Source organism: Zeus faber (genome assembly GCF_960531495.2).
Source record: "Zeus faber genome assembly, chromosome: 22".
Lineage (NCBI taxonomy): Eukaryota > Metazoa > Chordata > Actinopteri > Zeiformes > Zeidae > Zeus > Zeus faber.
The window spans coordinates 8,438,212-8,453,520 of record NC_137209.1 but is presented as its reverse complement, the minus strand read 5'-3'; the positions used below and the strand labels follow the sequence as shown (position 1 = coordinate 8,453,520).

Below are 15,309 nucleotides of genomic sequence, written 5' to 3'. Positions count from 1 at the left end.
ATGATGGGTGCATGTTTTTGGTGGTGGTCCATACTGACGTTAGGTGGAGGAAACCCCATGTGAGCACGGGGAGAACATGCAAACTCCACACAGAAAGGCTCCCATTTGGGAGAGGCCAAGGTCACCGTGCCACTAAAAAAAATATATATATATATAAATAAATATATATTTAATAGTGATATTATAATTATTATCGTTATGTTTACATTTTATGATTCAACCAGGTGTGGAATGGTTTTGAATTAAAATTATTATTCATAAAACCAGTCTTAACGTCATTCAAAAGAAGATCTTCAAAATAGGCCTATTCAATCCTGTCCTGCGGCGACCTCTCGTTGTCAATTGAGCAAACTGCTGAATTAAATAATGACCATTTTGTATGTCTACTACTTACTATATATAGGATCTTATTTTTTTGTTTTTGTTTTATTGATGTCTTTATTGTGTTTGGATTTGATATCACTCTTTGACCCCCGAGCAATTGAAATGCATTATTACTCATTATTTATTAATACCAAAACCCTCCTCTCCTGGCAAGTTCCCATTGCCTCTGTTGTGTCTGGGGGGGAGAAATAAGGAGTTGCGTTGCTGTACCAGGGAGCTCCGCTGTTCGGTTTGGATTTGCATTGAAATCGTGGATTGTAAAAATGTAGCCGAACTTGTTTGGCAGGAACGGGCAAGGAGCGGAGAGAGGCTTTTTTAAGCGTCATGCCTGCTGGCAACTTTCCCATGCTGTTAACCGCATGGCCGTCATCGGACTTGGTTTGACGTGGTTCGGTAAAAAAAAAAAAAAAAAAAATGCACACATCCCGACTCGTTTCGCACATCTAAAACAAGCCGAAAACAAGAAAACACCCCGGGGGTCCGTGTGATCGGTCCTCGGTCCCCGGTCCCGATCGGTCCAGGAGCAGCTATTTGATATCTGGGCGTTGTCTCCGATTTCCGATGTCCCTCGAACGGCACCGTGGCCACACCGAATTACGATCTTCGCACGGGAAAGGCACTTGCGAAAATCAACACGCACGGCGTCACCTCGGAGGTTGCTTGACTTCCCGTCTCCGTACCACCCCTCGGATAAAAAAAAAACAAAACGCCGGTTCTGGGTCAGAAGGCGCTCGGGCGGGGGCGGGGGCGTGGTCAGAAGGGCAGCTCTTCTGGGGGCGGGGCCACACGTACAGGTAGACGAACCGAATGATTTGTTTTGCGCTCTCGGAGAACCGTTTAAAACAATCAACAGTAATAACAATAAACCAAATCGCGGGTGGGGGGGGGGGGGATTTGGCGTCCCCGCCGACGCGAGCATGGGTCGTTTAACGGCGTGTGCAGGATATCGCTCGGGATTGGAAACCGAGTAGCCTGGCGGTGATTCTCCTTCACGGTAGGCGAGGCGCCGCTTCTTATCAGTTCCGTGTGTTTGCACTTTACAGCTCAGAGAGAAAAAGAAATAGTTGGCATTTAGTTCTTTAAAAAAAAAAAATCAACTTTAGACGTAGAAAGATGAGGTTAGAGGTTCGTTGAGCTCGCGGGTAGTATCGGTATTTTGATAATTGTCGAGCGAGGGTGCAGTGTAACAACGTAACGCTGCGTTCCGTTGAAGTCGGAACTCGGGAAAACTCCCAACTCCGACTGGGAAGCGGGAGTTCCGGGGCAGATCGCTCGGTTGCCACTTCCCCGGGACGACGGACCCCTCCGTCACGTGTGACAACGCGTCGACGGTGAACAAAGTCCCCCCTTTTTTTTTTTGCGTCGGTTTTTAATTAGACAACTCGCCTGACTTCGATCTTACTTCGACATCTCTGCGTTTTTCCTCCGACGTCAACATACGCGTTGTAGTTTGTGGGATTCGATTACTGTGGGGGTCCGTGTTTGCCCGAACAGAGGCGGACGGGACACAGTATATACAGTAGAGCTCGGGAGCGGGGAATGCCGCCTCGGAGATCTGATTTTCCGACTTCCGAGTTTCAACGGAACGCAGCGTAAAGTGAGTAGTGGGAGACAAGCCCCGCCCCCTCGGCAGGTGAAAGCCCCCATTGTACAGAAGCTCCACCTGGGGAGCAGTCCCGTGTCACGGGGAGTGCAAACACGGGCAATCAAACGTGGCAGTGGGCAAGGTAAACAATCCTCTTGGCTCCGTTGAAGGCGGACAGTGGCGATAGCAGTTCGTGCGACGGTGATCCGTCGGACCGTAACAAACTGAACGCCTTGCAAGGGGCTCAGCACATGGAGGTTAAACATTGATCAGTCCGTCCATAAAGTCAGTGAACCCGGGCGTCGTCGTTCTTTCCAGAGATTCACGGCGCTTCATTTGTCCCACGCAAAACAACGGGATAGGAAATAACGAACATACGATTCAAGTGGTTTATTTGTCACATACATATACAGACTCCCATACATATATTCGGTGAAATGCCGTTGCAACGCACGCCCGGAGATCACTATGTTACTGTATATGCGTGTGTGTTTGTGTGGTGCGGAATAGTGCAGTTGGGTGTTGGCTGGGGAGTTTTCCTTTTGGAAATTAATTTAGGCTAAATGGAGCTCATGCCCGGACTAGTCCTCTTATTGTGCTTGTCTGGAGAGAGAGACTTGACTTTTAAGATTCCTTTATTTGCAGTAAGTCACGTCACAGCAGCAGCAACTTTATCACGAAGGAACTAAAAAAAAAAAAACAGAGACAAATCAGTCAACCGGTAAAAAAAAATAGTTTAGAGAGAGAGAGGGAGAGATGGGTTATCTGTCAAGCAAAAGACTAACTATTTTTATGACCGTGTTTCCCGTGGAGGTTCTGCGGGGGATTTCTGGTCGGGGTGGGCGGATCGATACTGCGTCTCGATTTCAGGATCCGTTCTAGCTTCAATAGGACCGGTTCCTCAGTTCCTCTCTCCAAAAAAGTAAAATTGTTTTTGTTTTTTTTGTTTTTTAATTCTATGTATATATTTCCTCACTTTGGCCTTTAACATAATTTAAGCACTAACTTGGCATGACTAATTGAATTTAATGAAATGTGTTTATTTCACATTTATAATTCTGATTGTATCATTGAAAATTATACATTTAATTTATTTTCACTTTTGTTTTCATTATTATATTTCCGTTGGTTGTAAGCCTTTCTGTGTGACTATGCAATAAAAGCCACAAATGAATGTGACCGTTCCACCTCGTTTACTATAAACTACGTTAGTTTGCATACGACACCTTTTTTATTTGTACTTTTTAGAGGGGGGGGCACTTAAAAAAATAAGTTCCAATACCACTGCACTAGGACCTTCATGGAGCACAAAAGATGGAACTGAGGTTGTGTGATTATGCATATGCTGACCTTTACTTTACTGCTCGTGTTGCTTTACCATAGAGCTTAGCCGAGCTGAGCAGGTGCCCTTTATTCAACAGGTTATTAATTTTTTTATTAAATAAACATTATTTATTTATTTTTATGGTAGTTGTTTATTATTATTTACTTTTACATGCATTAATATATTATTGTAATAAATCTGGACCGCAAATGACTTTTTTCAAATCACAATGCTTAATGCTTCCACACAATTTGCCTTCATGTTTTTCAAAACATAAATCAGAATTAAAAAGAACAAAAGAGGGCTATTTCTAACAGGATTACGGGGCCATTCAAGAATGTGCCGGCGAAAAAAATAACAAAACAAAAAATCAAGCCGAGAAGAAGACAACATGTCATTTGAGTTTGACACCACTGCTGTAGAGCGTAGCCGAGCTGAGCAGGTGCCCTTCCTTCAACAGGTTATTTCGTAATACCCGCCTGAAAGAAAGGAGAGTCATGTAATCCTCCTGCTCGGATGTCACTTTTTGAGGTTTCATATGGAGATGGATTGAGATTATTGTAGTCGCACAAGGGATCTGGTTTGACCGGCAACCCACCGATGTTGACAAGATAACACTTGTGGGCACACTTGCGTCACTGCTGCAGGAATCCTTGGGAGTTCGGGAGCATCTTAAACTCATGTTTAAGATGAGTCACGGCACGGAGCTCTAGTTGTCAGGCTTGAAGACAGGGGTTTCGATCCTTTTGTCTTTCTGCTTCCTGTCTCTCCCTCTGCTTCTACACACTAATTCGACCCCAATAACTGTGATTATCCTGTCCTCATTTGTCTTAACAGGCCAAGATATTGTTCTTTGCCCGGTTGCCCCGGGCAACCGTGTGTCATATTCATTTGATGAAATATAGTTCAACATAATGTTTAAACTGTGCAAAATGTTTGAAACGCAGTATTTACCTTGAAACAAGAAAAGCTGTTCCACATGTAAAATAAAACAAGACAATTCTGTTAATTAACATGCTTCTCCTTTCTTGCTATCGTTCTGTTATTGAAATATGGGTTCCTATAATTATATAGGATGAATAACAAAAAATATAGGATAAATTATTATTATTATTAGGCCTTGTGTAACCAGACGTGTGTTTCTTAGGTTGGGTCTATTAAAATATATGAATTCTAAGCTCTAAAAATACTAAAATGTGCGTAACTGGCACGAGGCACTCGTGCAGGCGGCCGCAAGGGGTGGTGCCACAATCGCGATTCTGGGTTATATAATTATATAATAGTATTAATTGTCTGTGTTGTCTGAAATGAAATTTACCTTAACTAACCTGCAGTACTTACCTCACAGAGTAGAAGTTCTGGTTCCAGCTCACATCAAAGCAAAAGCCAATAATAATAAAGTCATAACGATAAAAAAAATATATATATATATTGGGAATTCAACAAACCTAACAATCAACTTAAAAATAAAAAATAATAAAAACCTTAAAATTAACAATAATTCTCTGTATCAGCACTTCAGACTGTCAAATGTTTGCAAACCCAAATATTCTCTATTAGCTGTGTTCATAACTGTATTTTACAGATAATTGTAGCTGTATTTTATGGATGATAACCAAGTAGCGTATTCATCATACAAGGAACACTCACGTTTTTACATCCAACGCTGAAAATGGAAACAGGCCCGGAAATTCCGGAATGTGTCGTGACCTTTGACCTTTTGCTCCCGGGCCTCCAGGGGTGAGTGCCTGGCAGGGCGGGTGATGCTGATGGACCAGGACACACAGTGGTTGTACCAGCTGCTGGCCGAGGTCCAGCTGGAGAAGTTCTACCTGCGCATCAGGGACGGCATGAACATCACCCGCATCGAACACTTTGCCTACGTCAAGGAGGGCGACCTGGAGCAGATCGGCCTCAGCAAGCCAGGTGAGACTTCTCGTTATTACAGCCTGTTATTACTGCCTGTTATCCTGTTATTATGGACTGTTATCCTGTTATCACGGCCTGTTATTACAGCCTGTTATTACGGCCTGTTATCCTGTTATTACAACCTGTTATTACGGACTGTTTTCCTGTTATTACGGCCTGTTATCCTGTTATTACAACCTGTTATTACGGCCTGCTATCCTGTTATTACAACCTGCTATTGCAGCCTGTTATTACTGCCTGTTATCCTGTTATTACAACCTGTTATAACAACCTTTTTTATAGTTATTACGACATGTTTACCTGTTATCACCACCTGTTATTACAAACGATTGTCCGGTTATTACAACGTATTTTCCTGTTATTTGAGATTCAAGAGGTTTATTTGTCACATACATATACATACTTTCATACATATATGCAGTGAAATGTCTTTGCAAAGCACCCGGTGATGCACAATAGTTACTAAACTGAACATAATAGCTAAACTAATAGCTAATAGCTAAACCTACCGAACGAACTAACTGAAACTAACTGATTCCTGAAGCGTAATGCAGTTAGTGAATAGAATAGAATAACATAAATAAAATAAAATAAGACTCAATAAGGTAATACAGAGTGGGGGTACAAAATAGAAGTAAAGGGAATAGAGTTATGCATATGGGATAGACTATTTGTTTATACAGATATGTGCAGTAAAGTGCATGTAAATAAAGTGAGTATGGAGATATACAGTACAGTATACAACAGTACGACACAGCAGCTGTACAGCTGGATTTGATTTTGGGGTCTAAAGGTTGGGGAGCACTTCCAGGCCCAGAGGATGGTCCTTTGGTTTTGCTCTGTCAAAACATGTTGTGTCTCATGGAAATGCGTCTTTAAAGATGGGCCTGGGCAGGAAGAGAAGAGAACATGTCATTGTCTGATGGTGATTTTGCATTTAGGCTGAAAATTTAAGATGAAGGCCTTAAATGGAAAACCACTTTTGTCATTTTTTCGTCCTTCCTCAGCTCAGAGAAGATTATGGGATGCCCTGAAACGCTACAAGACCACCACGCGGCCACGGTCCTGGATGACCAAGGTACAATAACCATCCCAGCGAGCTCCGTCGTCAATTGGTCCCCATCGCGTCGACATACTGGATTTCCACCCCCTGGGCGTGGAGGCCGCCTGATTCATTTTTTTATGTATTGATTTTTTCTGTCCACAGGTCTTCAGTGGTCGAGGTCCCGACGGCAGCGAGCAGTGGAGTGCGGCGGTTCCGGGCCCGGAGACAGGGAGCCGGGCGCTGCCGAGTCTGATCCAGGACAGCGAGCTGGCCCTCGGGGAGAAGCTTGGCTCCGGCTCGTTCGGGGTGGTGAGGAGGGGGGAGTGGCACACCCCCGCGGGCAGAGTGGTGAGGGACGGGAGCCTTCTGGCCTTCAAAGTCCAACCGTCCGGCTTCAACTACCGTCTCACCTCATCTCATCCCTCCTTCTTTTCTCTCTCTCGCTCTCTCTCTCTCTCTCTCCCTCTCGCCAGATTTCTGTAGCGGTGAAGTCCCTGAGGAGCAGTCTGTCCAGGCAGACGGACATGCTGTCGGACTTCCTCCAAGAAGTGACCACCATGCAGTCCCTGGACCACCCCAACATCATTAGGCTCTATGGCGTGGTGCTCACGCAGCCCCTGAAAATGGTAGCGTTATTTTCTCCCCTCGGTCAATCGGCATTTCTCTTAAGATCTGCTGGGTCTGGCCTGAAGTACTGACCCCGGCTGTCCTAGAGAGGAAGGTGCAAGAAATGAGAAAAGTTTCATTTTGAAAATAAAAATAAAATATGTTTAATTACTGGTCCACAACACTGGTGGTGGATTTTGATAATCATAGCAGACCTGTGTTGAGGTTTTACAGATTTCCTAAAATTCAAGATCTGTTGATGATCATGGATGGATGGATTCCCTAGAGAGGGAAATTGTGGTGTCCCAGCGGGTCACATTAAGAACAATAGGCAATGGTAATAAAGTAATACAATACAAACTTAAAAACAAAAACATTTGGCAATTTACAATAAACCAAAAAGTAAACAATAACAAGGAAAATAATTCTAGAATAAACAAGAACGATTTGGCAATACAAAATAAACCCATAAATGAACAACAAGCAATTCAAATAAACCTAAAAAACAAACAACAGAAAATTGGCTTCATACAATAAACCAAAAAAAAAACCCACTGTATCAACAAGTTTTACGACAAAACTAGGACACGTGCAAGTTCTACAAGTCCTGAAATAAGTCCACCCACCGCTCCCTCCAGGTGACTGAGCTGGCCGCCCTGGGCTCGCTGTACGACACGCTGCGCTCCCGCCCGTACGAGTACCCGCTCGGCCGCCTCTGGCTGTTCGCAGCGCAGATCGCGGCGGGCATGGAGTACCTGGAGGGGCGCAGGTTCATCCACAGGGACCTGGCGGCGCGCAACGTCCTGCTGGCCGCCCGCGAGCTCGTCAAGATCGGCGACTTCGGCCTGATGAGGGGCCTGAGCCAGGAGACCGACCACTACGTGATGACGGCTCACCGACGGATCCCCTTCGCCTGGTGAGACAAGTCCACTGTAAACTGGCAAAAAGGGAGGCCGGACGGGAATAGGTGTCGTGGGGATTTCACCGTCCTACTGGGCTCTTGTCCCCCCGCAACAATATTCGCGGTGCAAAACACCAGGTTAGGAAAGTAAAAGTCCTGCTGGGTTTTTGCTCCAGCCATGCACCGAACGGACAGACGTCTTGGTCGATGCTAAGAAGCGAATCCACTCGGTTGACTCAAAATCCCGGAGCGGGATTTTACTTTCTGAAACTGGACTTTTAACCAAACCACTATAAAGATAACACTTTTTTATGTTCACAAGTTTTACATTCAGCAAGCATTCCATTTAGACAAATTGTTTATAAAGAAGATCTACAGTTTTGTATGTTCGCCCTAAAACATTCTGACATTTTCACAATGCACTAGACTCGGGAGCTCCGAATTACATCTTCGTTATGATTGACAGTGCACTTAATGGTGTCACTATATCTATTGTTATTATTATCATTACTATTCACAGGCTTATTTCCAGTGAAAAGGGCAATCTGGAACCAGTTGAGAAAGAGCAACCCCTGTCGGGAAGTTCCCCTGTGGGGAGTGTTCTTGTATGATTCATTGGGGTCATAAAAACATCTCCTATTCTATTGCTTCTACCCATTCCACCTCTCAGGTGCGCCCCTGAGAGCCTGCGTGTGGGCTCCTTCTCGCACTCCTCCGACGTGTGGATGTTCGGGGTCACGCTGTGGGAGATGTTCACCTTCTGCGAGGAGCCCTGGCTGGGCCTGTCGGGCAGACAGGTGCGTGCGGTGGCGGAAAGTTCTTCGTTTAGGGAAGGGCTTTACAAATAAGGTTTAATGTTATTGTGATATCTTGAATTTAAAAAAAACAACACATGTAGATTCTCTGGAGAGTGGAGCGTGAGGGTGAGCGCCTGGAACGGCCTCCGGACTGCCCCCAGGAACTCTACAGCGTGATGCGGAAGTGCTGGGCCTGCAACCCGGCCGACCGGCCCACCTTCTCCCAGCTCGGCGCTCTGGTGGCAGAGGTGCCCAACCCAAATCTATCTATCTATCTATCTATCTATCTATCTATCTATCTATCTATCTATCTATCTATACAGGGAAAAAACAGAACAATGGCCGGTGATCATTATCTGCACCTATATGTACCGTCACGGCAAACGAGCAACCCTGGGTGAAGGTATTGATACTCATCGTCTAGGGCAGGGGTAGGTAAAAGGTATCGCTGCAGGTCAATAGAAATCAAAATAAAGAGCTTGGGAAAACAGACAATAATACCTTGGCGTCGATGTTAAAGCCCCAAACGTGGTCGTTCCCGATGCCCCCAGTCGACAGCTCACACCGTACGCGGCATGCTCCTGCGATCTGGGTACCGCTTCGCCGCGGTCACAGCCTCCATAGTTCATCAGTTTAACGTAAACAAAGGACGGAAACGAAACCCCTGATTATTTCCTACAGAGGGGTCGTCAAAGCGGCAACTCAGAGTAGCTTGCCGTGGGTCGCGGTCACCAGCGTGTTCAGCGTCCTTCTCACTTGCTCCCGGTCTCGGTCTCCCGGTCGGGCCGACACTCCCGCCTTTCAAAGCTCCCGCCGGTTCCCGAACGACATAATCCTGACAGCTGCTCGGATCAGCCAATTGGGAGGCGACAGCGCCAACTGGTCCCGAGTTCTGTTACAAACTGGAAAGCCAAGATTTCCCAGTAAATGTATGTAAAGAAAGGTCAGGGGTGGAAAGAATAGTGAAATATTAACTTGGTTATTAAGTCATATATTGCATAAAGAGTTGAGGAGAGGAATAAAAAAGTATGAAAAAATGACTCTATTAGTTCCCATTAAAACACCTCTAATCCTGGCCTCCAGATGCTCAGGTGAGTCATCAAATTTTGCGCCCTTAGAATGAAAATAAATGTACCCCTGCATGATGTTATGTTAAAACTTGAGTCAGAGCATTTATGTAATGAAAAGATTTGTAATAAAAAAAATTATGTAATGCACAAGTCTTCAAACATATGGATTTGTGTTGTTTTTATTCTCCGTCCTCAGGCCAAACCCATGGAGGTGCAGGCCACCAGGGACTTCTCCGAACCCAGGAAACTGAGCCTTCAAGTCAACGACGTGGTGGTTGTGATAGACCACAGGTGAGAGAGAGGGAGGGAGGGGGGAGGGAGGGAGGGACGGGGGGGGGGGGGGGTGGAGGCGACGGAAACTTCCCAGAAGGACACAAGGCTCCTTTGTTAGGCCCCTGACATGGAGCCGGCCTCCGACGGGGCCTTTCAGTCGCCGTCCGACACTATTGTCCCTGTGGTCGCTGTTATTTTTTTTATTATTACAAAAAAAAAACGTTTTAATGATGCAGCCATGTGATTCTATTTATTTTTAATCTGCCAGGTTAGTCTGTTTGAGATTCAGAATCTCTTTTACAAGACAGACCCAGAAAGCAGATAATGTGACTGAACACACATAAACATAAACACAAAAACACATCATGTGTTACAGGTTCTAATCCAACATGTCGCTTTGGACATTGACTCTGACTGTCCTTTTTTATTGTGGTATATCTGCAACAATATCCATCACATGCTTTCTAAAATATATATTTTTAGAAAGTTTTTTAGCGATTTAACACTTGCATGGATGGAACGTAGATGGAGTGTATTTGCTTTGTATTTTTCAATCAAAGCCTCTGAATCTGAATGTGTAACCTGTGAGTTAAACCCAGCCAGCGTCTGGAAACCACCCCCACGGTGGACGCTCACACCTTACTAACCTGCGCTGTGCTGGTGATGTGTGCAGCTTGGAGCTGTGCGAGTGGAAGGGTCAGAACCAGAGGACCTTGGCGGTGGGCTGGTTTCCCGCCGGCCTCACACTGCCGTCCCTCTCTGCCCCGAGCGCCGCCGCCGCCGCCGCCGCCGCCGCTCCTCCCGCCCCCAACCCCGCCCCCTTCCCGGCGCCGGGTTCCGCCCACATCTCTGCGCCCCTGAAGGGGAGCCTTCAGCACACCGGGCATGGAGACCTAGACCCCGATCGCAGCTGGGGAACGCCAGAGCGGCTAGACGAGTCAGTGACATCCCTGTTTTTGAGTCAATAGCAGTTTGATTGGACCTTACGTAGGACACGAGGGGTTTATAGCGTTGTTTCTTTTTTTTGGTCACAAATCCCGGTCTATTGTGATCTGTAGCAGCGGCAACTGGAGGACGGGCCTGGTCGCCCGAGAGAAGCCGAGCTCCAACCTGCAGAGCATGGCAGGTAAAGAGATAAAGATGGTGTCAGCCTCTAGCTCTCCTCCTTGTCGTCCCCTGACGCCGCCTCTCTCTCCAGGTATGTCCCGGAGCCTGGAGTCTGTCCTCGGCGGGCCCAAGCCCAAAATGGACGCCGGCTTTGGGGCGGACCCCCAGGGGCGCCTGGTGCCCCACGTGATGGCGGCCCGCAGCGTGACGGTGCACCAGGACCCTCGCAGGTTCAGCGAGGCCGCCCCGCCGAGGCCCCCGCCCCCCAACTTCAAGCGGCCGAAGCCCCAGGTGGTAAACCGCGAGCGGAGGCCCACGGTGCTCCCCTGCGGCAGCCCGGGCCCCTCGCGGCTGCCGCAGGGGCCCCCGGTCACCCTGGCGCCGCAGCCGGGGCCCCCGCCGCATCTCCAGCCCCAACCCCCGACCCAGCAGGGAGTCAGCGGGAGCAACCTGGTCAAGATGACACACCTGGCAAACTCCATCCCTATGCTGGACGAACAGGTGGACGGCAAAGAGCGAGATGGGGAGAAGGAGAGAGTGCGCGAGAGAGAGAAAGAAGGGTCCTACTCGCCCCAGGTCCAGCATGGCAGAGCGGCTGTGGTGGCTCAGGTAGGAGACGGGTTCGGCACTTTGTGTCTTGTATTCGCCATGTCCCAGTTTTCCTGACTGGGAGCGCCCCCCCCCCCCCTGCAGGTGATGGAGGCGGTGCACGGGGTCACCATCGATGAGGTTCACTTGGCGCTTCGCCGCAACGACTGGAACCCGCTGCGCGCCGAACAACAGCTCAAGGTTTGGACTCGTGGAAAAAGCAGTTTATCTGATTGTGTATAAAACCGACTTCATTTGTAAAAAAACAGGTATTGACCATAAGGGGATCTTCCGGAAAATCAGTGAAGATAAAAATGCTTTGCATGTTGGGTTTCTAAAGGGACTCTTCTTGTGTTAATGGGAGTATACCCAAGTGTTAGGGGTTGGAAGTCTGAAATTAAGGTTTTGTTTTTTTACTTTTAATCCTCTATCGTGTTTCTTTTGTCTCCGGTGTGACATTTTAAGCTCTTTTGTGTTTCTTGTGTCTCCTTTCAAATCTGTAGCTGGAGCAGCTGTACTCCCTGAGCCTCTGCTCCAGGGAAGACTGTCTGCGGGTCCTCTCCAAATACCAGTGGAACCTGCAGCTCGCCAGTCGCTACCTGATCCGGATGACACGGGAAGACAGGATGGAGAGGGAGCGGCCCTAAATTACCTCAAAAATACATTTTTTTTCTTTTTTTTTAACTTTACTTTTGACTTTTAATATATATTTGGATTCACCCCTCGGGTATCCAGGAAAACCTAGCTGGACAGGTTTGCACTTTTCAGCTAGACCGCTCTTTGCTTCCACACACACTGCTGACCCGGTGGAAGACCAAAGATAATATCAAAATGATTATGCAACCTGTGATGGGCACGGATACAAAAAAAAGACTTTTCTTCTTCTTTAATGAAGCGTTCTGTATATTTGTGTAATTCTAATGTTTTTTTTCTTACAAATTGCCTTTATGTCACTGTATATATTTCTACGAGTAATGGTTATTGTTTGAATAAATTGTCTTGGGCTATATATTTAAATGCCTTTGTCACAATGCCATTTTACCGCTCAAAGCTTGGTTTTAAATCCCTGGTTTTAAGTCATCCATCCACGGGGGCCACATAAAGGGCGGAACTCATTTTTCTTCAAATTATTTAAATGTTAATGTCTGCTTGATTGAATTAAATGAACAAGTGGGGGGTGGTAAATATGTCCAGGAAAACATTCCCCAGCATTTAGAATTGTATGAGTCAGTCAGTCGGAAAATAACATGACAGGATATGTACGGACATGCCTTTGCCTACTTCCAACACCGACCAGCAGGGGGAGTGCTGAATTCAATATTTCGTACACTGTACTTTATATAAAGTTTTCTATAGCTCTATCTCCTATCTACAAATACCTTGTCACGATCACCAAAAAGTGGTGCGATGACTGATGCCGTTACGCAATGGTCTTTGGAAAGGAAATAGAGCCTTTAAAGTGACTTCTCTGTGCTCAGTTTGACTTCTGGGTGGGGCACCGAGGGATTCTCTCTCCTGGAAACAAGTGTCACATTTTCCAATTGTTAACAGATGTGGCTGTGAGTGCTGCCAGATTAGAAACTGTTTTCCGCCCAAGTCAAACAAAAAACAGCCTGATCGTAACTTTTCCATAAAAGCTGGCAAATCCAGTCCATGTGCAACACACCATTAGCGCACAAAGCTGCATCTACATCAAATAATCAAAGATAAAAATTAAAATACGCAACCCCCGGCTCACAAAGCAGGGTCATGGTGCGTTCAAAACCCTTGCCCGTTTTATTGCCTACACAGACCACTTAAAAGCAGGTCTAGATAAAAAATAACTACTTAAGGGATGTCAAACCTGGACTAGATTTAAAACAGAAGCTTGTACTGAATTCAAGGTGAAATTTGTGAAACCTTATGAAAACATGAAAAATATGGATTTTACTGACCAGTACTGTAAGACCAGATATAGATAGATGTCTTTCTTTCTCTCTCTCACACTCACTCACTCACACACACACACACACACACACACACACACACACACACACACACACACACACACACACACACACACACACACACACACACACACACACACACACACACACACACACACACACACACACACACACACACGTCAAATGATATTGAATAAACATGAGTGCAATAGTAATACCCCATGGGCACGCAGCAGTGAATTGTGCTGTGCAGAGCCAGCATTTTAAACTCATGGATAGGGCAACTAATGAGTTTACAAACATACAAACAGAATAAAGTAAAACCCCACAGCAAAATCAATTACTAATAGGTTTGTTGTGTCTTTAGACAGTAGTCGAAAGACAACCAGGTGTGAACATGTTGTTGTACGACTAACACATTTAATTGCCAGGTACTGCTGATACTCACTGTGTTGTTCTGAGCATTATAATAGATGACATATTTAGCAATTAAAAATAAATAAAATAAATAAATAAATAAATTAAAAAAAATTTATATATATATATATATATATAAAATGTTCAACATTATGAATTATACAGTTTTAATCCAGTGATGGTTCAACAGCTGGCGGAACAAGTCTTTCACGCAGTACCTCTACTAACTGTCCAACAAGAGATATAAAGTTTGTGTTGATAGTGGCCATGCCGTGTTCCATATGCTCCCTGGCGGCAGCCTCTGTCGACCGCAAGACTTTTCCGCGGCCACTTATGGTGAGCCTCCAGCAGAGCCCGGTGGGCGGAATCCGACTCCTCCAAGTTTTCTACGTAGGTGTTGTTGGGCGCACTGTTGGTGTCTTCGTTTATCTGGGGGAATGGAAACCAAGCGGCATTAGGGCTACCCAGGTTAACAAGACAGCACGGCATGGCATCAAACAGTGGATGAGATTTAAACGGCTGAATTTGGTCTTGGAAGGTGGGGGAATTACAGGAGGAGAATTTACAGGAAATGAACTACAGACATATTTAGCAAGTTCAACCAGCAGTCTTTCCATCCGCATTTGAATGAACGCAACGGGTCGTCTGATGGAGACCAAAACCAGTCCTTGCGTATAATCAACCATTTGTCCCCAGAACAATGGAGCTACTCGGAGACAACGGTGGTGGTTTTCTGTGAAGGGTGCCGGATTTGAAGTGTTTTGCCTGTTCACTGTCACATGTTTTTGGACAAACCCTTTTGACTCCCAGCTCCTTGGTTTATCGGTCATCTGAACTGCCGGAAAAACTGTGATCTTTTCATGTGAGCGCTAATCGTTCCCTAGTGCATCACTATGCAAAAGGTCACAGATGTGTGTACCCATAGGATGTAGTTTGGGGTTGCAGGAGCATCTGGGGTACTTGGAGCTTGCAATGGAGCAGGGGCTGGATTTGCGGCACTGGGCGTGACTGGGGAGGCGGAGGCTCGATTCAGGGTGCTGGGTCCCGAAAAAAAAGAAATAGTATATGAAATGCAAAAGCGAGACGTTAGTCGACATATCCATTACCATGAGCTCATACTGCAAACATACAACTCCAACCCCAGGCTGCTTCTGGCGAGTAGTAAGGTCCCAGGAAGGACGCGTCGTAGAGTGCGAAACTCATACCTTCATCCTAAAAACCGGCGCAGCGCGTCTCCCTGCGTCGAACGGGCGGACACGCCACCTCCCTTCCCCGATGCCTTTTTCTGTTGAGCCACGATGGACACATCGGCTCCTCTTCGGCACCAAGAAGCTCCC

At 46.1% G+C, this 15,309-nt stretch overlaps 1 protein-coding gene and 1 long non-coding RNA gene across 2 annotated transcripts; one reads left to right on the top strand and one right to left on the bottom strand.

The window, feature by feature from the left end:
• Positions 1-1,279: 1,279 nt before the first annotated feature.
• On the top strand, positions 1,280-12,618 carry tnk1 (tyrosine kinase, non-receptor, 1). The gene is made up of 14 exons (XM_080023687.1): positions 1,280-1,378; positions 5,032-5,219; positions 6,230-6,300; positions 6,430-6,615; positions 6,741-6,893; positions 7,512-7,789; positions 8,445-8,571; positions 8,673-8,819; positions 9,838-9,932; positions 10,588-10,851; positions 10,973-11,040; positions 11,113-11,630; positions 11,715-11,810; positions 12,113-12,618. The coding sequence occupies exons 2-14, from the start codon at positions 5,057-5,059 to the stop codon at positions 12,254-12,256; spliced, it is 2,310 nt and encodes a 769-aa protein (XP_079879813.1). The 5' UTR covers positions 1,280-1,378; positions 5,032-5,056; the 3' UTR covers positions 12,257-12,618.
• A 1,218-nt stretch (positions 12,619-13,836) lies between these two features.
• LOC307247320 lies at positions 13,837-15,309 on the bottom strand. Its single transcript, XR_013844737.1, has 3 exons — positions 15,178-15,309; positions 14,892-15,009; positions 13,837-14,401 (listed from the first exon to the last, which is right to left on the bottom strand). It is a non-coding gene; the product is annotated as an uncharacterized lncRNA (long non-coding RNA).

Coding starts and splice junctions, on each gene's coding strand:
- tnk1 (XM_080023687.1), top strand. CDS start 5,057: ATGCTGATGGACCAGGACACACAGTGGTTGTACCAGCTGCTGGCCGAG. Junction 6,894..7,511: donor TCACGCAGCCCCTGAAAATG/GTAGCGTTATTT, acceptor CGCTCCCTCCAG/GTGACTGAGCTGGCCGCCCT. Junction 8,820..9,837: donor TCGGCGCTCTGGTGGCAGAG/GTGCCCAACCCA, acceptor CTCCGTCCTCAG/GCCAAACCCATGGAGGTGCA.